The 22,066-nt window shown below is 46.6% G+C and overlaps 1 protein-coding gene across 1 annotated transcript in view; it reads left to right on the forward strand.

Annotated features, from left to right (window-relative positions):
• The window catches only part of LOC311131841 (gamma-aminobutyric acid type B receptor subunit 1-like), a gene marked incomplete at both ends in the record, with an annotated part of 121,386 nt that overhangs the window by 15,611 nt on the left and 83,709 nt on the right, over positions 1–22,066 (forward strand). The window contains 2 exons of the mRNA XM_084164970.1: positions 12,854–12,988; positions 17,503–17,673. Of these exons, the coding sequence (XP_084021096.1) occupies positions 12,854–12,988; positions 17,503–17,673 (306 nt within the window). The remainder of the gene's footprint in view (positions 1–12,853; positions 12,989–17,502; positions 17,674–22,066) is intronic.

Here is a 22,066-nt window from a genome sequence, read left to right on the forward strand (position 1 = left end):
GGAGACTCACCCCGGACCAGGCCCTAATCCCGGAGACTCACCCCGGACCAGGCCCTAATCCCGGAGACTCACCCCGGACCAGGCCCTAATCCAGGAGACTCACCCCGGACCAGGCCCTAATCCCGGAGACTCACCCCGGACCAGGCCCTAATCCCGGAGACTCACCCCGGACCAGGCCCTAATCCCGGAGACTCACCCCGGACCAGGCCCTAATCCCGGAGACTCACCCCGGACCAGGCCCTAATCCCGGAGACACTGAAAAGAAAAAGGAGAGAAGTAAGGGAAGGCGACGTGCCGGCACCCTGACAAAACTACGTCGGCGAGTACATAAGGCTGTGGTTCATTCCAGGAATATGTTCCCTTCCTTCTACCTTCGTTCACTCCCCTTGCAATAGCTAGGGTTGCAATTCGGGCTGTTCCTTCATGTGGATATTATCCCATTGGTTCCCTGCATGAACGCCCCCAGTCGAGCATCCTATTGGTTCCTGCATGAACGCCCCAGTCGAGCATCCTATTGGTTCCTGCATGAACGCCCCCAGTCGAGCATCCTATTGGTTCCTGCATGAACGCCCCCAGTCGAGCATCCTATTGGTTCCTGCATGAACGGCCCCCCAAGAGCATCCTATTGGTTCCTGCATGAACACCCCCAGTCGAGCATCCTATTGGTTCCTGCATGAACTCCCCCTCTAATCTCCGAATGTGCAGTCACTGGAGAACAAACTGGACGAGCTCCATTGGAGACTATCCTATCAACGGGACCTGAAGAACTGTAATATCCTATGTTTCACGATGTTGTCAGGACAGAACAGCAGCGTCGGGGGAAGCTCAGGGGGGGGGGGGGTGGTGTGTGTCTTTGTTAACAACAGCTGATGTGTGATCTCTAATATGAACAAAGTCTTGAGGTTCTGCCTGCCTTAGTTGGAATACCTCATGATAAACTGTAGACCATACTATTTACCAAGAGAGTTTATATATTTTTCGTAGCTGTTTATTTACCATTACAAACCGATGCTGGCACTAAGACTGCACTCAACAAGCTGTATAGGGCCATAAGCAAACAAGAAAATATTAATTCAGAGGCGGCGCTCCTAGTGGCCGGGGATTTTAATGCAGGAAAACTTAAATCTGTCTTACCTAATTCTTAGCAGCGTGTCACATGTGCAACTAGAGGCGAAAAAACTCTAGATCATCTTTACTCCACACACAAACACGCATACTAAGCTCATCCGATGGCATTGAGGAGTTTACCACATCAGTCACCGGCTTCATTAACATGTGTATCGACGACCTCGTCCACACAGAAGGGCAACATCCGCACGGAGCTAAAGGATAGATCTGCCGTTTTCTTATGAGTGGGACACTAATCTGGACACTTATAAGAAATCCCGCTATGCCCTCCAACGAACCATCAAACAGGCAAAGCACCAATTCAGGACTAATATCGAATCCTACTATACCAGCTCTGACACTCATCAGATGTGGCAGGGCTTGCAAACTATCACGGTTACAAAGGGAAACCCAGCCACGAGCTGCCCAGTGACGCGAGCCTACCAGACGAGCTAAATGCCTTCTATGCTCGCTTCGAGGCAAGCAAAACTGAACCATTCATAAGAGCACCAGCTGTTCCGGACAATCACGCTCTTCTTAGCCGATGTGAGTAAGACCTTTAAACAGGTTAACATTCACAATGCCACAGGGCCAGATGGATTACCAGGATGCGTACTCATAGCATGCGCTGACCAGTGTCTTCACTGACATTTTCAACCTCTCCCTAACCCAGTATGTAATACCTATATGTTTCAAGCAGACCACCACAGTTCATGTGCCCAAGAACGCTAACGTAACCTGTCTAAATGACTGTCGCCCCATAGCCATGAAATGCTTTAAAAGACTGGTCATGGCTCACATCAACATCATCATCCCAGACACCCTGGACCTACTCCAATTCGCATACCGTCCCCACAGATCCACAGATGACGCAATCTCTATTGCACTTTCCCAGCTGGACAAGAGGAACACCTATGTGAGAATGCTGTTCATTGACAGCTCAGCGTTCAACACCATAGTGCCCTCCAAGCTCATCACTAAGCTAAGGACCCTGGGACTGAACACCTCCCTCTGCAACTGGATCCTGGACATCCTGACGAGCCGCCCCCAGGTGGTGAGGGTAGACAACAGCACATCCACCACGCTGACCCTCAACGTGGGGGCCCCTCAGGGGTGTGTGCTTAATCCCCTCCTGTACTCCCTGTTCATCCACAACTGTGAGGTTGCGCCTGACTCCAAAACCAACATTAAGTTTGCCGACAACACGACGGTGGTAGGCCTGATCACCGACGATGATGAGACAGCCAATAGGGAGGAGGTCAGAGACCTGGCAGTGTGGTGCCAGGACAACAACCTCTCACTCAACGTCAGCAAGACAAAGGAGCTGATGGTGGACTACAGGAAACGAAGGGCCGATCACGCCCCCGTTCACATCGACGGGGCTGTATTGGAGCGGGTCGAGAGCTTCAAGTTCCTCGGTGTCCACATCACTAAGGACCTATAATGGTCCAAACACACCAACACAGTCTAGAAGAGGCCAGGACAACATCTTTTCCTCATCAGGTGAAGTAAGTTGCCAGTGTTATTCCGCTCACGTTAGCAACAAGTCTGACGCTCCGGAGTAGGCATGTCATCTCTCGCTTGTCAACAGAGAGCGTGGCTACACATACGGAAAACAAGCAGCATTTCACTAGCTAAGACAGGGATAAGGATATCTGATCTTTTCCCAGGTTCTCCCTTGTGCGCCCATTCCATCACAATGCAAAACAAAAAGACGATATTGACTATGGAACAGGGGAAAGATCAATAAGGGATTATTATAGGAAACAGATAATACATTCACATGTATATGTATACATAATTGATAACTTAAATTTCAAATGTTTACTTACTCTAGGGACAGCTGCCTGTTTGGTCCCGCTGGACGTGGTTGCTTTTTTTCAGTTGATCTTAAGGACATGGAAAAATGTTTAAATTAATCCTGGGTTGATAAGGGCTGGGAAATCTGCATGATCTGTCACACAGACTATTGTGCTGTGACCGACATCATCAGTGTCTTCTGCAGCCAAATGTAGTTCTTCAAATGTTGTCATTATCAAGTCCCATCGGAACAGCACAGACATTACATTTCAGTCAGCATTGCCTTGCATTTTTCACATTTACACCACCAGTTCCCCGTGACTCTCTCCCTGTGCGCTGCTTGTGGTTGCTGGTCTGCCCGATCACCTTTTGCCATTACTCCCATGCTGTCTCGGCTTCGATCAGTCGAAACTCTTCATCAGTATATTCTGGCTCATATAAATATGGCTCTGCAAGGTATGCTTCCTCTTCAGGCTCGTAGCTGTCTGACTCACATGTTTTGATTTTGATTGAATGATTTTGGGCTGTGTAGCACTTGAAAGCCGTGTCTGCACTGCGCTAGCCTCGAGAACCAGGCCTAGGAGAGCGTAGTCTCTCGTCAGAGATCACATTTATTTTAGGAGATTGCAAAATATAACATTTTAATTCAAGACAGGACAAAGATATTGTTTCAGTTGATAATAAAACATGTTTAGTTTAGATGCTTCTTCCTCAACTTGTTTCTAGAACTTTCTAGTAAGTCAAGCTAGCTTGCACTGCAGAGCAGACTTAAACGGGAGGCAACAGTCATATAATATAATGGGCTTAGCAGCCAATGTGTATTATTTAACATTAATATTAAAATAGTACTCACTTAATAGGAATGGGTAATTGTTTACAAGTTGCTAGCTATCCCATTAACCCATCACCTAAAACCACATATTTTCATCTTCTTCTGTGGTTTACTAACTTCCTACCCCCTAAAAAAAAAAAAGGACTCTAGCTGGACTGAAGACGAAGCAAAGTTTGGAAAATGTCAAAGTGTCTCGCAACGGATCCTTCAACCGCAGGGGGGCGTTGTATTTCCACGCCGTTGTGGACCTCTCTCTCTCTCTCTCTCTCTCTCTCTCTCTCTCTCTCTCTCTCTCTCTCTCTCTCTCTCTCTCTCTCTCTCTCGCTCTCGCTCTCGCTCTCGCTCTCTCTCTCTCTCTCTCTCAACTAGGACTCCATAACCTTCATCATAGCCCGTCTGACAGGCACACTTAAAGATGGTTTATAGGCGGTTTTGTGACCCCCTTTAAAATAATCGGATATATTTAAAGGCCTCCTGCAGTGTCAAGCCATTTTCAAATAGTCAACATCAGAGAATTAACAGGATTTTATATTTATAAAGTGTTCTTCTCTAGTCTATTCATATGAATAATGGAAAGTCTACGCCGCTCTCTGTGAAGGAAAATAATGGTGCTGTTCCGGAAGAGTCTTTATGATGCCGCTGATACTTCATCCAAATATTTAACAGCTGTTTGTAGAACTCTTAACATTCGGAGCATTCCAAAAATCTTGAAAGTCGATGATTGCATTGGCTTCATTGTGCCCCCGTGTCTCTCGCTGTTTCTCTCTGTCTCTGCCCTTCACTCAGGCAAGCAGTGGCGCTCAACCCTAAACAGTTGAAAATACAAAAAGTCCCACACAGTTTGTGCTGCCGTTTTCTCTCTCTCTCTGTAGCCTATGTGTGTGTGTTGTCGGGTTCGCTCAATTTGATGCTTTTGGCCCCAGCTGCACAGTTCATGGAATGGAACCCCCTTGCACAGCCTCCCCTGGGTCTGTAGGAGCGAACGCAAGCAGCAACAGCGTGTCAAAGGGGGGTAAAACATTCTGCTGATGGCCTCGAGGGAGTCTAAGGAGCTGCACTAGCAGGGACTCAAAAGCCCCAAACATGCCACTGACTCAACAAGCCCCAAACACGCCACTGACTCAACAAGCCCCAAACACGCCACTGACTCAACAAGCCCCAAACACGCCACTGACTCAACAAGCCACAAACAAGCCACTGACTCAACAAGCCACAAACACGCCACTGACTCAACAAGCCCCAAACACGCCACTGACTCAACAAGCCCCAAACACGCCACTGACTCAACAAGCCCCAAACACGCCACTGACTCAACAAGCCCCAAACAAACCACTGACTCAACAAGCCCCAAACACGCCACTGACTCAACAAGCCCCAAACACGCCACTGACTCAACAAGCCACAAACACGCCACTGACTCAACAAGCCCCAAACAAACCACTGGCTCAACAAGCCCCAAACAAACCACTGGCTCAACAAGCCCCAAACACGCCACTGACTCAACAAGCCCCAAACACGCCACTGACTCAACAAGCCCCAAACAAACCACTGACTCAACAAGCCCCAAACAAACCACTGACTCAACAAGCCCCAAACAAACCACTGACTCAACAAGCCCCAAACAAACCACTGACTCAACAAGCCCCAAACAAACCACTGACTCAATAAGCCCCAAACAAACCACTGACTCAATAAGCTCCAAACAAACCACTGACTCAATAAGCCCCAAACAAACCACTGACTCAATAAGCCCCAAACAAACCACTGACTCAACAAGCCCCAAACAAACCACTGACTCAAATAAGCCCCAAACAAGCCACTGACTCAACAAGCCCCAAACACGCCACTGACTCAACAAGCCCCAAACACGCCACTGACTCAACAAGCCACAAACACGCCACTGACTCAACAAGCCCCAAACAAACCACTGACTCAACAAGCCCCAAACAAACCACTGACTCAACAAGCCCCAAACAAACCACTGACTCAACAAGCCCCAAACAAACCACTGACTCAACAAGCCCCAAACAAACCACTGACTCAATAAGCCCCAAACAAACCACTGACTCAATAAGCCCCAAACAAACCACTGACTCAATAAGCCCCAAACAAACCACTGACTCAATAAGCCCCAAACAAACCACTGACTCAACAAGCCCCAAACAAACCACTGACTCAAATAAGCCCCAAACAAGCCACTGACTCAACAAGCCACAAACACGCCACTGACTCAACAAGCCCCAAACAAACCACTGACTCAACAAGCCCCAAACAAGCCACTGACTCAACAAGCCCCAAACACGCCACTGACTCAACAAGCCACAAACAAGCCACTGACTCAACAAGCCACAAACACGCCACTGACTCAACAAGCCCCAAACACGCCACTGACTCAACAAGCCCCAAACACGCCACTGACTCAACAAGCCCCAAACACGCCACTGACTCAACAAGCCCCAAACAAACCACTGACTCAACAAGCCCCAAACACGCCACTGACTCAACAAGCCCCAAACACGCCACTGACTCAACAAGCCACAAACACGCCACTGACTCAACAAGCCCCAAACAAACCACTGGCTCAACAAGCCCCAAACAAACCACTGGCTCAACAAGCCCCAAACACGCCACTGACTCAACAAGCCCCAAACACGCCACTGACTCAACAAGCCACAAACACGCCACTGACTCAACAAGCCCCAAACACGCCACTGACTCAACAAGCCCCAAACACGCCACTGACTCAACAAGCCCCAAACACGCCACTGACTCAACAAGCCACAAACACGCCACTGACTCAACAAGCCACTGACTCAACAAGCCCCAAACACGCCACTGACTCAACAAGCCACAAACAAGCCACTGACTCAACAAGCCACAAACACGCCACTGACTCAACAAGCCCCAAACACGCCACTGACTCAACAAGCCCCAAACACGCCACTGACTCAACAAGCCCCAAACACGCCACTGACTCAACAAGCCCCAAACAAACCACTGACTCAACAAGCCCCAAACACGCCACTGACTCAACAAGCCCCAAACACGCCACTGACTCAACAAGCCACAAACACGCCACTGACTCAACAAGCCCCAAACAAACCACTGGCTCAACAAGCCCCAAACAAACCACTGGCTCAACAAGCCCCAAACACGCCACTGACTCAACAAGCCCCAAACACGCCACTGACTCAACAAGCCCCAAACAAACCACTGACTCAACAAGCCCCAAACACGCCACTGACTCAACAAGCCCCAAACACGCCACTGACTCAACAAGCCACAAACACGCCACTGACTCAACAAGCCCCAAACACGCCACTGACTCAACAAGCCCCAAACACGCCACTGACTCAACAAGCCCCAAACACGCCACTGACTCAACAAGCCACAAACACGCCACTGACTCAACAAGCCACTGACTCAACAAGCCACTGACTCAACAAGCCACAAACACGCCACTGACTCAACAAGCCCCAAACAAGCCACTGACTCAACAAGCCCCAAACAAGCCACTGACTCAATAAGCCCCAAACACGCCACTGACTCAACAAGCCCCAAACACGCCACTGACTCAACAAGCCCCAAACAAGCCACTGACTCAACAAGCCTGGCTGGACTTGGCTCTTCCAATTGGTGTTTGGAGTTCTTATTAATAACCAGAGCGCCAAATGAAACCCGTCACAATGACGAGCCTTGGGCTGCGTCCCAAATGCCACCCTATTCCCTATATATTGAACTACTTTTGACCCGGACCTATAGGGCACTATGTAGGTTTAGGGAATAGGGTGTAATTTTGGACAAAGCCTAGCAGTCAGTTGAAATCTTCCCCTTGCTCATAATTGGGCCCAATAATGTCACATTAGCTTTGTGTCTTTCACGTGGAATGGGTTTAATGCGGACATGAGGAGGGGCTTTAGGGTGGAAAGCAATCAATTAATACACTAGATAGAGCAAGAGCATCATTGACTTCTCTCACTGCGTCCAAAATAGAACCATATTCCCTATATAGTGCACGACTTTTGACCAGTGCTCATGAAATCAAATCAAAAGTAGTGCACTGTATAGGGAATAGCATGCCATTTGGGACTGCCTCTAGGTAACGCTCTGTGATTACAGGCCACAGTAGTAGAGCAACACTGTGGCTAAGTAAGGGGGAAATCTGTTGGCTCGGGCCAATGCTAACTCGATTTGTATGATTTCACAAATCAAACTAAATCAGGTTCCGCTGTATAATCCAATTTGTAAGTCGCTCTGGATAAGAGTGTCTGCTAAATGACGTAAATGTAAAAGTAAATAATTTCTCTCTATGTGCTTTCACCAGGTTAGGTGAAACGTCAGTGATTTGATCCAGTGCCCGATCCAATGCTGTAGTCACAGGTTAAGTCCCAAATGTCACCCTATTCCCTACATAGTGCACTACTTTAGACCAGAGCCCTATTCCCTATGTAGTGCACTACTTTAGACCAGAGCCCTATTCCCTATGTAGTGCACTACTTTAGACCAGAGCCCTATTCCCTATGTAGTGCACTACTTTAGACCAGAGCCCTATTCCCTATGTAGTGCACTACTTTAGACCAGAGCCCTATTCCCTATGTAGTGCACTACTTTAGACCAGAGCCCTATTCCCTATGTAGTGCACTACTTTAGACCAGAGCCCTATTCCCTATGTAGTGCACTACTTTAGACCAGAGCCCTATTCCCTATGTAGTGCACTACTTTAGACCAGAGCCCTATTCCCTATGTAGTGCACTACTTTAGACCAGAGCCCTATTCCCTATGTAGTGCACTACTTTAGACCAGAGCCCTATTCCCTATATAGTGCACTACTGTAGACCAGAGCCCTATTCCCTATGTAGTGCACTACTTCAGACCAGAACCCTATTCCCTATATAGTGCACTACTTAAGACCAGAGTCCTATTCCCTATATACAGTAGTGCACTACTTTAGACCAGAACCCTATTCCCTATATAGTGCACTACTTTAGACCAGAGCCCTATTCCCTATATAGTGCACTACTTTTGACCAGAGCCCTATTCCCTATATAGTGCACTACTGTAGACCAGAGCCCTATTCCCTATGTAGTGCACTACTGTAGACCAGAGCCCTATTCCCTATGTAGTGCACTACTTTAGACCAGAGCCCTATTCCCTATATAGTGCACTACTTCAGACCAGAACCCTATTCCCTATATAGTGCACTACTTAAGACCAGAGTCCTATTCCCTATGTAGTGCACTACTTTAGACCAGAACCCTATTCCCTATATAGTACACTACTTTTGACCAGAGCCCTATTCCCTATGTAGTGCACTACTTTAGACCAGAACCCTATTCCCTATATAGTACACTACTTTTGACCAGAGCCCTACGCCCTGGTCAAAAGTAGTGCACTTCGGAAAGCATTCAGACCACTTGACCTTTTTCACATTTTGTTAGGTTACAGCCTTATTCTAAAATTGATTAAATCACTTTTTCCCCTCATCAATCTACACACAATACCCCATAATGACAAAGCATAAAAAACTGAAATACCACATTTACATAAGTATTCAGACCCTTTACTCAGTACTTTGTTGAAGCACCTTCGGCAGCGATTACAGCCTCAAGTCTTCTTGGGTATGACACCACAAGCTTGGCACACCTGTATTTGGGGAGTTTCTCCCATTCTTCTCTGCAGATCCTCTCAAGCTCTGTCAGGTTGGATGGGGAGTGTCGCTGCACAGCTATTTTCAGGTCTCTCCAGAAATGTTCGATCAGGTTCAAGTCCGGGCTCTGGCTGGGCCACTCAAGGACATTGAGAGACTTGTCCCGACGCCACTCCTGCGTTTTCTTGGCTGTGTGCTTAGGGTCGTTGTCCTGTTGGAAGGTGAACCTTCGCCCCAGTCTGAGCTCTCTGTACTTTGCTCCGTTCATCTTTGCCTCGATCCTGACTAGTCTCCCAGTCTCTGCCGCTGAAAAACATCCCCACAGCATGATGCTGCCACCACCATGCTTAACCGTAGGGATGGTGCCAGGTTTCTTCCAGACGTGACGCTTGGCATTCAGGCCAAAGAGTTCAATTTTGGTTTCATCAGACCAGAGAATCTTGTTTCCCATGGTCTGAGAGTCTTTAGGTGCCTTTTGGCAAACTCCAAGTGGGCTGTCATGTGCCTTTTACTGAGGAGTGGCTTCCGTCTGGCCACTCTACCATAAAGGCCTGATTGGTGGAGTGCTGCAGAGATGGTTGTCCTTCTGGAAGGTTCTCCCATCTCCACAGAGGAACTCTAGAGCTCTGTCAGAGTGACCATTGGGTTCTTGTATGAAAAATGTATGCACTCACTAACTGTAAGTCGCTCTGGATAAGAGAGTCTGCTAAATTACTAAAATGTAAAATGTAAAATGTTGGTCCTCCTGACCAAGGCCCTTCTACCCCGATTGCTCAGTTTGTCAGGGCATCCAGCTCAAGGAAGAGTCTTGGGCGCTCCAAACTTCTTCCATTTAAGAATGATGGAGGACACTGTGTTCTTGGGGACTGTCAATGTTGCAGACATTTTTTGGTACCCTTCACCAGATCTGTGCCTCGACACAATCCTGTCTCTGAGCTCTATGGACAATTCCTTCCATCTCATGGCTTGGTTTTTGCTCCGACATGCACTGTCAACTGTGGGACCTTATATAGACAGGTGTGTGCCTTTCCAAATTATTTAGAACAGGTGGACTCCAATCAAGTTGTAGAAACATCTCAAGGATGATCAATGGAAACAGGATGCACCTGAGCTCAATTTCGAGTCTCATAACAAAGGGTCTGAACACGTATGTAAAAATGGTATTTCTGTTTTTTATTTTTAATGCATTTGCAAACATTCTAAAAACCTGTTTTCGCTTAGTCATTATGGGGTATTGTGTGTAGATTGCTGAGGATGTAATTTTTTTACAATTCATTTTAGACTAAGGCTGTAACATAACAAAATGTGGAAGAAGTCAACGGGTCTGAATACTTTCCGAAGGCACTGTACAGTTTACATGCTGTTGGTTTCAAGCCTCCCAACGGTGGATTCCCTCTCCCAAACAACCAAATGATTAATGATCACTTTAACCCACAACCATTATATATTTTTTAATTGAATATCGATTTTTCATTGAGTGTAAATTGAGAATGAAAATAAATAAAGCCCCTGCCACCATTTGTTAGGCTTGGATCAAAGACGAGACTCACTGCTTGGCGGGGAAATGTTGTCCCTGCATTCGGATAGAAAAATATGTGAATCCCAAATGGCATCTCATTCCTTATATAGTGCATTACATTTGGTCAAAGGTAGTGCACTAGATAGGGAATATGGTTCTACTAATGTTGTTTCCCTCCTGGAAACGTATGACAGTGCAGTTTAACATACAAATAGCACTTGTATGTTAGTTTTTTAAATATATATATTAATTTTTTTGCGGGGTGCCATATGTAATCAGTCTACCTAAATCTTGACCTCTCTCCCTCTCTCTATACCCCCCATTGCTTTCCCACTCTACCTCCCCACTCCCTTTATTTCATTCTACCCCTTTCCACCTCTTTCTCTCACCCATCCCCTCTCCCCTCACGTTCTCATTCTCCCTTATTCCCCCTCCTCTATCCATCTCCCTTATTCCCCCTCCTCTATCCACCTCCTTATTCCCCTCCTCTATCCATCTCCCTTATTCCCCTCCTCTATCCATCTCCCTTATTCCCCCTCCTCTATCCATCTCCCGTATTCCCCTCCTCTATACACCTCCCTTATTCCCCTCCTCTATCCATCTCCCTTATTCCCCTCCTCTATCCATCTCCCTTATTCCCCTCCTCTATCCATCTCCCTTATTCCCCCTCCTCTATCCATCTCCCTTATTCCCCTCCTCTATCCATCTCCCTTATTCCCCCTCCTCTATCCATCTCCCTTATTCCCCTCCTCTATCCATCTCCCTTATTCCCCCCCCTCTATCCATCTCCCTTATTCCCCTCCTCTATCCATCTCCCTTATTCTCCTCCTCTATCCATCTCCCTTATTTCCCCTCATCTATCCATCTCCCTTATTCTCCTCCTCTATCCATCTCCCTTATTCCCCTCCTCTATCCATCTCCCTTATTCCCCCCCCTCTATCCATCTCCCTTATTCCCCTCCTCTATCCATCTCCCTTATTCCCCTCCTCTATCCATCTCCCTTATTCCCCTCCTCTATCCATCTCCCTTATTCCCCCTCCTCTATCCATCTCCCTTATTCCCCCCCCCTCTATCCATCTCCCTTATTCTCCTCCTCTATCCATCTCCCTTATTCCCCTCCTCTATCCATCTCCCTTATTCCCCTCCTCTATCCACCTCCCTTATTCCCCCTCCTCTATCATCTCCCTTTATTCCCCCTCCTCTATCCATCTCCCTTATTCTCCTCCTCTATCCATCTCCCTTATTCCCCTCCTCTATCCATCTTCCTTATTCCCCTCCTCTATCCATCTCCCTTATTCCCCTCCTCTATCCATCTCCCTTATTCCCCTCCTCTATCCATCTCCCTTATTCCCCTCCTCTATCCATCTCCCTTATTCCCCTCCTCTATCCACCTCCCTTATTCCCCCTCCTCTATCATCTCCCTTTATTCCCCCTCCTCTATCATCTCCCTTTATCCCCCCTCCTCTATCCATCTCCCTTATTCCCCTCCTCTATCCATCTTCCTTATTCCCCTCCTCTATCCATCTCCCTTATTCCCCTCCTCTATCCATCTCCCTTATTCCCCTCCTCTATCCATCTCCCTTATTCCCCTCCTCTATCCATCTCCCTTATTCCCCTCCTCTATCCACCTCCCTTATTCCCCCTCCTCTATCATCTCCCTTTATTCCCCCTCCTCTATCATCTCCCTTTATCCCCCCTCCTCTATCCACCTCCCTTATTCCCCCTCCTCTATCCCTCTCCCTTTATTCCCCCTCCTCTATCATCTCCCTTTATCCCCCCTCCTCTATCCATCTCCCTTTATTCCCCCTCCTCTATCCATCTCCCTTTATTCCCCCTCCTCTATTTATTCTTCCTCTGTTCCCCATACAGTATGATTAGATGGTTTACCCATTAAATAGTTTGGAGCATATATAGTTTGACTTTCATTCTTCCTCTGTTTCCTATACAGTGTGATCCAGGTGAAGCCACCAAGCTCCTGTATGACCTGCTCTACACTGAGCCCATCAAGATGGTCCTGATGCCCGGCTGCAGCTCTGTTTCTACTCTGGTGGCCGAGGCCGCTCGCATGTGGAACCTTATAGTGGTGAGTGTGTAAATCCATATGACAGGGTCCCCTACTTCACTTGGTACCAGATGTGAAAAAAAATCATCTGAGAGTCATGAGCCTCCAGCGTCAGTCAGAGGTTGTGCCCCAAATGGCAACTTATTCTCTATGTAGTGCACTACTTTAGAACATGGCCTTATGGGGATAATTGGGGAATAGGGTGCCATTTGGGATGTTCCCTCAGCCTCTAGCGTCAGTCAGATAGCTAGCAGACTAGTGGTGTCTAGAGGGAGGTTGAGTCAGAGTCATAGCTAGCAGATTAGTGGTGTCTAGAGGGAGGTTGAGTCAGAGTCATAGCTAGCAGATTAGTGGTGTCTAGAGGGAGGTTGAGTCAGAGTCATAGCTAGCAGATTAGTGGTGTCTAGAGGGAGGTTGAGTCAGAGTCATAGCTAGCAGATTAGTGGTGTCTAGAGGGAGGTTGAGTCAGAGTCATAGCTAGCAGACTAGTGGTGTCTAGAGGGAGGTTGAGTCAGAGTCATAGCTAGCAGATTAGTGGTGTCTAGAGGGAGGTTGAGTCAGAGTCATAGCTAGCAGACTAGTGGTGTCTAGAGGGAGGTTGAGTCAGAGTCATAGCTAGCAGATTAGTGGTGTCTAGAGGGAGGTTGAGTCAGAGTCATAGCTAGCAGATTAGTGGTGTCTAGAGGGAGGTTGAGTCAGAGTCATAGCTAGCAGACTAGTGGTGTCTAGAGGGAGGTTGAGTCAGAGTCATAGCTAGCAGACTAGTGGTGTCTAGAGGGAGGTTGAGTCAGAGTCATAGCTAGCAGACTAGTGGTGTCTAGAGGGAGGTTGAGTCAGAGTCATAGCTAGCAGATTAGTGGTGTCTAGAGGGAGGTTGAGTCAGAGTCATAGCTAGCAGACTAGTGGTGTCTAGAGGGAGGTTGAGTCAGAGTCATAGCTAGCAGATTAGTGGTGTCTAGAGGGAGGTTGAGTCAGAGTCATAGCTAGCAGACTAGTGGTGTCTAGAGGGAGGTTGAGTCAGAGTCATAGCTAGCAGATTAGTGGTGTCTAGAGGGAGGTTGAGTCAGAGTCATAGCTAGCAGATTAGTGGTGTCTAGAGGGAGGTTGAGTCAGAGTCATAGCTAGCAGATTAGTGGTGTCTAGAGGGAGGTTGAGTCAGAGTCATAGCTAGCAGATTAGTGGTGTCTAGAGGGAGGTTGAGTCAGAGTCATAGCTAGCAGATTAGTGGTGTCTAGAGGGAGGTTGAGTCAGAGTCATAGCTAGCAGATTAGTGGTGTCTAGAGGGAGATTGAGTCAGAGTCATAGCTAGCAGATTAGTGGTGTCTAGAGGGAGGTTGAGTCAGAGTCATAGCTAGCAGATTAGTGTTGTCTAGAGTGAGGTTGAGTCAGAGTCATAGCTAGCAGATTCGTGGTGTCTAGAGTGAGGTTGAGTCAGAGTCATAGCTAGCAGATTAGTGGTGTCTAGAGGGAGGTTGAGTCAGAGTCATAGCTAGCAGATTAGTGGTGTCTAGAGGGAGGTTGAGTCAGAGTCATAGCTAGCAGATTAGTGGTGTTTAGAGGGAGGTTGAGTCAGAGTCATAGCTAGCAGATTCGTGGTGTCTAGAGGGAGGTTGAGTCAGAGTCATAGCTAGCAGATTCGTGGTGTCTAGAGGGAGGTTGAGTCAGAGTCATAGCTAGCAGATTAGTGGTGTCTAGAGGGAGGTTGAGTCAGTCAGCTAGCAGATTAGTGGTGTCTAGAGGGAGGTTGAGTCAGAGTCATAGCTAGCAGATTAGTGGTGTCTAGAGGGAGGTTGAGTCAGAGTCATAGCTAGCAGATTAGTGGTGTCTAGAGGTAGGTTGAGTCAGAGTCATAGCTAGCAGATTAGTGGTGTCTAAAGGGAGGTTGAGTCAGAGTCATAGCTAGCAGATTAGTGGTGTCTAGAGGGAGGTTGAGTCAGAGTCATAGCTAGCAGATTAGTGGTGTCTAGAGGGAGGTTGAGTCAGAGTCATAGCTAGCAGACTAGTGGTGTCTAGAGGGAGGTTGAGTCAGAGTCATAGCTAGCAGATTAGTGGTGTCTAGAGTGAGGTTCAGTCAGAGTCATAGCTAGCCGATTAGTGGTGTCTAGAGGGAGGTTGAGTCAGAGTCATAGCTAGCAGATTAGTGGTGTCTAGAGTGAGGTTCAGTCAGAGTCATAGCTAGCAGATTAGTGGTGTCTAGAGTGAGGTTGATTCAGAGTCATAACTTGCAGAGTAATGATGTCTAGAGTGAGGTTAAGTCAGAGTCAGCTAGCAGACTAGTGGTGTCTAGAATGAGGTTGAGTCAGAGTCATAGCTAGCAGACTAGTGGTGTCTAGAGGGAGGTTGAGTCAGAGTCATAGCTACGAGATTAGTGGTGTCTAGAGGGAGGTTGACTCGGAGTCACAGCTAGCAGATTAGTGGTGTCTAGAGGGAGGTTGAGTCAGAGTCATAGCTAGCAGACTAGTGGTGTCTAGACGGAGGTTGAGTCAGAGTCATAGCTACGATATTAGTGGTGTCTAGAGGGTTGTTGACTCAGAGTCATAGCTAGCAGATTAGTGGTGTCTAGAGGGAGGTTGAGTCAGAGTCATAGCTTGCAGACTAGTGGTGTTTAGAGGGAGGTTGACTCAGAGTCATAGCTAGCAGACTAGTTGTGTCTAGAGTGAGGTTGACTCTGAGTCATAGCTAGCAGATTAGTGGTGTCTATATGGAGGTTCAGTCAGAGTCATAGCTAGCAGATTAGTGGTGTCTAGAGGGAGGTTGAGTCAGAGTCATAGCTAGCAGATTAGTGGTGTCTAGAGTGAGGTTCAGTCAGAGTCATAGCTAGCCGATTAGTGGTGTCTAGAGGGAGGTTGAGTCAGAGTCATAGCTAGCAGATTAGTGGTGTCTAGAGTGAGGTTCAGTCAGAGTCATAGCTAGCAGATTAGTGGTGTCTAGAGGGAGGTTGAGTCAGAGTCATAGCTAGCAGATTAGTGGTGTCTAGAGGGAGGTTGATTCAGAGTCATAACTTGCAGAGTAATGATGTCTAGAGTGAGGTTGAGTCAGAGTCAGCTAGCAGACTAGTGGTGTCTAGAATGAGGTTGACTCAGAGTCATAGCTAGCAGATTAGTGGTGTCTAGATGGAGGTTCAGTCAGAGTCATAGCTAGCAGATTAGTGGTGTCTAGAGGGAGGTTGACTTAGAGTCATAGCTAGCAGACTAGTGCTGTCTAGAATGAGGTTGACTTAGAGTCATAGCTAGCAGACTAGTGGTGTCTAGATGGAGGTTCAGTCAGAGTCATAGCTGAGCTCCAGGTAGTTGGCACACTTGAATGGCCCTCTCTGTGAGCTCTACTGGCACCTGATAGAGACCTGACAGGGAAGCAGGCACCTCAGATCCACTTAGCTGGCAGGAAAGGAGAGGAGAGGAGAGTATTTTGTCAGCCTAGAGGTAAGGGAAGCGTTCCAAGGCCTCTGAACTGGAATACGAAGTGGCAGGGAGGTCAGAAGGAATAATAACACTGGTCTGTCCGTCTCAGTGTTTGAGTTTCAAATGGTACCCTAGTGTACTACTTTTGACGAGGGCCCATACCATTTGCCTCTCACATTTGACAGCTAGTATTGCGCCCTGAAAGATATTGAAGTTTCCCAAATTATGTTGTTATGACCACTGTCCAGACTTGAAACACCCTTTACCTATTACTGTATGTCTAGACTGCATATAGACACCTTTATGGAGGGATACAGGAATAGCAGGCTGATATTTGGTAGCTATTATTACACAGTGTTTCTGTCACTCTCCACTTTTAGGAGTTATAAAGTGTACTCTCACAGAAAAAGGTTTGTAGTCTAGATGCTGGGCGGGTACACGCCCCTATCCCTTCATTTAGCATGCAGTGCTATTCTGGTGTCATAAAGAGCTGTCTCAGTCTGTTCCCACATCAGATGTTTTACCCATAATCCCTCTGCAGTGGCCGTGTCATCGTTCAATGTATGTTTGCGTCCCAAATTGAACCCTATACCCTATATAGTGCATTACTTTTTACTAGGGCCCATAGGGCTCTGGTCAAAAGTAGTGCACTATATAGGAAATAGGGTGCCATTTTAATTTAACAGCTCACATTGCATATTGATCAATAAAAAATGTTTAATACACTAGCAGGACCTAATTTACTGGGATATGGCTGAGTGATATTCTAGCAGGACCTAATTTACTGGGATTTGGCTGAGGGATATTCTAGCAGGACCTAATTTACTGGGATTTGGCTGAGGGATATTCTAGCAGGACCTAATTTACTGGGATATGGCTGAGTGATATTGAACCAAACATCGTTGTGCTTGATTATGTTAACTCCCTTTTATTATTGTCTTGTTTCTTCTTCTTCTTCTTCTTCTTCTTCTTCTTCTTCTTCTTCTTCTTCTTCTTCTTCTTCTTCTTCTTCTTCTTCTTCTTCTTCTGTCTCTTCATCGTCCTTCATTTTCTCTCTTCTTTCAATGATGCCATCTTTGTAGCTCAGACATAATGGGGACACCCTAACACTCTCCTCCTCTCCTCTCTCCTCAGTTATCCTATGGTTCCAGTTCTCCAGCTCTCTCCAACCGTCAGCGCTTCCCAACGTTCTTCCGTACCCATCCATCTGCCACCCTCCACAACCCCACCAGGGTTCAGCTCTTTCAGAAGTGGAAATGGACTAAGATCGCAACCATCCAGCAGACTACGGAAGTCTTCACCTCGGTGAGTGACAGGCGTCTTTAAAAATATATATAATTTTTTTTAAGTATTTTAATTGTTTTATGGACAGTGATATTCTGAATGTAGAGGGGAGACAGATACAGAGGAAGACAGAGAGGAAGGGTTGAGACGGGATTCATACCCACGTCAGCATGGGTATATGTGGCCTAGAGTCTGTGGGGCCAAACACTCTACCAAGCCCCTTTCTAAGTAAGGTGTTCTAGACTCAAGTTTTATGGTCTTTGATGAAACACCAGCCTTCTGGTTCCGGTAGCATGCATTGAAACGCGTGGCCTCATCGTGGGTTTCTTTTGCGAAAATAACCATGAATTAACAGAGTTGTTTTCTAAAATGATCAATTGTAACCACCATATTAACGCGTTCATTGTATGATAAGAAAAAACGAGCAGGTCAATTTCACTCCAGCAGATAGCATGATCTGTCTGTTCACAATTCACCTGTGGGAACATGGCGGCTCTCAACTCCCGACAACAGAAAGAGTTGGTCGCTACTGTTTGAGAGACTGTTTGTGAGGAGATTACATCTGCCCTCGACTTACAATTAAAACCGGTAAATGAATCACTCGCATTGATCACTTCTAAAGTGGATGCATTTTCAACCAAAGTGGAAAGTCTGGAGAAGACAGCCAATTCAACAGAGGTGCGACTCCATGACCTGGAAACAGCGCAAGCTAAATTAGAAGGGGTAATCGATCTCCTAAAAGAGAAAACGGAATCACTTGAAAATCGTTCCCGTAAATTCAATGTGTGGGTCAAAGGACTGCCGTGGAAGCGGGCAACCCAACTTCTTTCACGAGCAATCTTTTCTATGAACTGTTCGGGCAGGAGAAGCTGGGTCCCATGCCACTGATTAACATTGCGCACTGCACGGGTCCTCTCCGGAATGGCTCTCGTTTTGAAGTGAAACTGCAAATTGTTCGCCTTGTAGCGGAATCAGGGGGTCTCTGACCTATGCTGAGAAGAGGATCAGTATCTACCCGGATCTGAGTGCTGAACTGCTGAAACAGAAGGCGACGAACAACGAGGTGAGATCCCAGCTACGCCAGCTATATCTGAGATGGGGCTTCATCCACCCGGGAACAAACTCATCTTGATCTTTCAGAACACAACGCACACATTCTCCACTCCCAATAAAGCTCAAGACTATTTTCGAGAATCACATCATGCCCTGACTAGTCGACAAATTAAAACCCCATTATGACTGGCTCAATATTCAGGCATGCCATCCACGCACAATCATGCAGCCTAGCCTATGGCTACGACGCTGCCCTCAGCATAAGCCAATGAGGAGGACACCCCCTCAAGTGGGTACAATGTACAGTATTACTATTGGACTTGGTTATTATTATATTACCTGTGGTCCAGGATGTTAACAGTGATGACATCACACCAATTAATGAACAATGGACACTATATTGAGGAGTCACACGGACTGGGGCTGCTTCCTTGTGGGGCTACAGAGCATTGAATCCCTACATGGGAAAATATTGCTACATAAGTTGGAAGCTATTCCCCTACACTTTTTGTTGTTGTTGCTACTGCTAAGGAGAGATGGCCAGTCCCAAATGGGCTACTACACAATAGCTTTTTTTATTTTGTTGATTGCTGTCCTACTATAAACTGTGTGGTTCGAGCCCTGAATGCTGATTGGCTGACAGCCGTGGTATATCAGACCGTATACCACGGGTATGACAAAACCTTTATTTTTACTTCTCTAATGATGTTGGTAACCAGTGTATAATAGCAATAAGGCACCTCAGGGGTTTGTGGTATATGGCCAATATACCACGGCTAAGGGCTGTATCCAGGCACTCTGCGTTTCGTCGTGCATAATAACAGCCCCTAGCTGTGGTATATTGGCCATATGCCACACCTCCTCGTGGCTTATTGCTTAATTATAGACTGCATTTCTTGCACATACCTACTTCTTCTGTTGTGTGCGTAGAGCACTTAAATGCCAACTGCTACGGTTTCCATTTGACTGTTTAGGCATATCTGTTGTTATGTTCACTCTTTTCATTTTTCTTCACTACCCGCCTTAACTCATCCAGTCTGATAGATACCTGCCTTAACTCATCCAGTCTGATAGATACCCACCCTAACTCATCAAGTCTGATAGATAGCCACCCTAACTCATCAAGTCTGATAGATACCCACCCTAACTCATCCAGTCTGATAGATACCCACCCTAACTCATCCAGTCTGATAGATACCCACCCTAACTCATCAAGTCTGATAGATACCCACCCTAACTCATCAAGTCTGATAGATACCCACCCTAACTCATCAAGTCTGATAGATACCCACCCTAACTCATCAAGTCTGATAGATACCCACCCTAACTCATCCAGTCTGATAGATACCCACCCTAACTCATCCAGTCTGATAGATACCCACCCTAACTCATCAAGTCTGATAGAAACCCACCCTAACTCATCCAGTCTGATAGATACCAACCCTAACTCATCCAGTCTGATAGATACCCACCCTAACTCATCCAGTCTGATAGATACCCGCCCTAACTCATCAAGTCTGATAGATACCCACCCTAACTCATCCAGTCTGATAGATACCCACCCTAACTCATCAAGTCTGATAGATACCCACCCTAACTCATCCAGGTTGATAGATACCCACCCTAACTCATCAAGTCTGATAGATACCCACCCTAACTCATCAAGTCTGATAGATACCCACCCTAACTCATCCAGTCTGATAGATACCCACCCTAACTCATCCAGTCTGATAGATACCCGCCTTAACTCATCCAGTCTGATAGATAGCCACCCTAACTCATCCAGTCTGATAGATACCCGCCCTAACTCATCCAGTCTGATAGATACCCACCCTAACTCATCCAGTCTGATAGATACCCGCCTTAACTCATCCAGTCTGATAGATACCCACCTTAACTCATCCAGTCTGATAGATACCCACCCTAACTCATCCAGTCTGATAGATACCCGCCCTAACTCATCCAGTCTGATAGATACCCGCCCTAACTCATCCAGTCTGATAGATACCCACCCTAACTCATCCAGTCTGATAGATACCCACCCTAACTCATCCAGTCTGATAGATACCCACCCTAACTCATCAAGTCTGATAGATACCCACCCTAACTCATCCAGTCTGATAGATACCCACCCTAACTCATCAAGGGGATGTTTTACAGGGAGGGTTGTCTGGGTGGGGAATGACTAATGTGTGAGTTTCCCTGCTGGTCCTGTTTTTTGTTACACATCCATGGGCTTATCAACATTAAAGATAACAATTTCATCATTAATATAACATTCCTTTCTGGAAAACAATGGCAACGCTAGCTATTCTCTCTTGGAATTGGAAAGGCTTAAATTATCCTATCAAACATTCCAGCTGTCTTGATTTTCTAGCAGGAAACCATGTTGACATAGCAGTGCTCCAAGAAACACACTTGCTCCTTAAGGATTTTGATTTGATTTGATTTATTAGGATCCCCATTAGCCAACGCCAATGGCGACAGCTGGTCTTACTGGGGTCCGACATACAGTGGGGAAAAAAAGTATTTAGTCAGCCACCAATTGTGCAAGTTCTCCCACTTAAAAAGATGAGAGAGGCCTGTAATTTTTATCATAGGTACACGTCAACTATGACAGACAAAACGAGAAAGAAAATCCAGAAAATCACATTGTAGGATTTTTAATGAATTTATTTGCAAATTATGGTGGAAAATAAGTATTTGGTCAATAACAAAAGTTTCTCAATACTTTGTTATATACCCTTTGTTGGCAATGACACAGGTCAAACATTTTTATGTAAGTCTTCACAACACTGTTGCTGGTATTTTGGCCCATTCCTCCATGCAGATCTCCTCTAGAGCAGTGATGTTTTGGGGCTGTCGCTGGGCAACACGGACTTTCAACTCCCTCCAAAGATTTTCTATGGGGTTGAGATCTGGAGACTGGCTAGGCCACTCCAGGACCTTGAAATGCTTCTTACGAAGCCACTCCTTCGTTGCCCGGGCGGTGTGTTTGGGATCATTGTCATGCTGAAAGACCCAGCCACATTTCATCTTCAATGCCCTTGCTGATGGAAGGAGGTTTTCACTCAAAATCTCACGATACATGGCCCCATTCATTCTTTCCTTTACACGGATCCGTCGTCCTGGTTCCTTTGCAGGAAAACAGCCCCAAAGCATGATGTTTCCACCCCCATGCTTCACAGTAGGTATGGTGTTCTTTGGATGCAACTCAGCCTTCTTTGTCCTCCAAACACGACGAGTTGAGTTTTTACCAAAAAGTTCTATTTTGGTTTCATCTGACCATATGACATTCTCCCAATCCTCTTCTGGATCATCCAAATGCACTCTAGCAAACTTCAGACGGGCCTGGACATGT

The sequence above is a fragment of the Coregonus lavaretus genome, assembly GCF_964263955.1.
Source record: "Coregonus lavaretus genome assembly, chromosome: 7".
Taxonomy (NCBI): Eukaryota; Metazoa; Chordata; class Actinopteri; order Salmoniformes; family Salmonidae; genus Coregonus; species Coregonus lavaretus.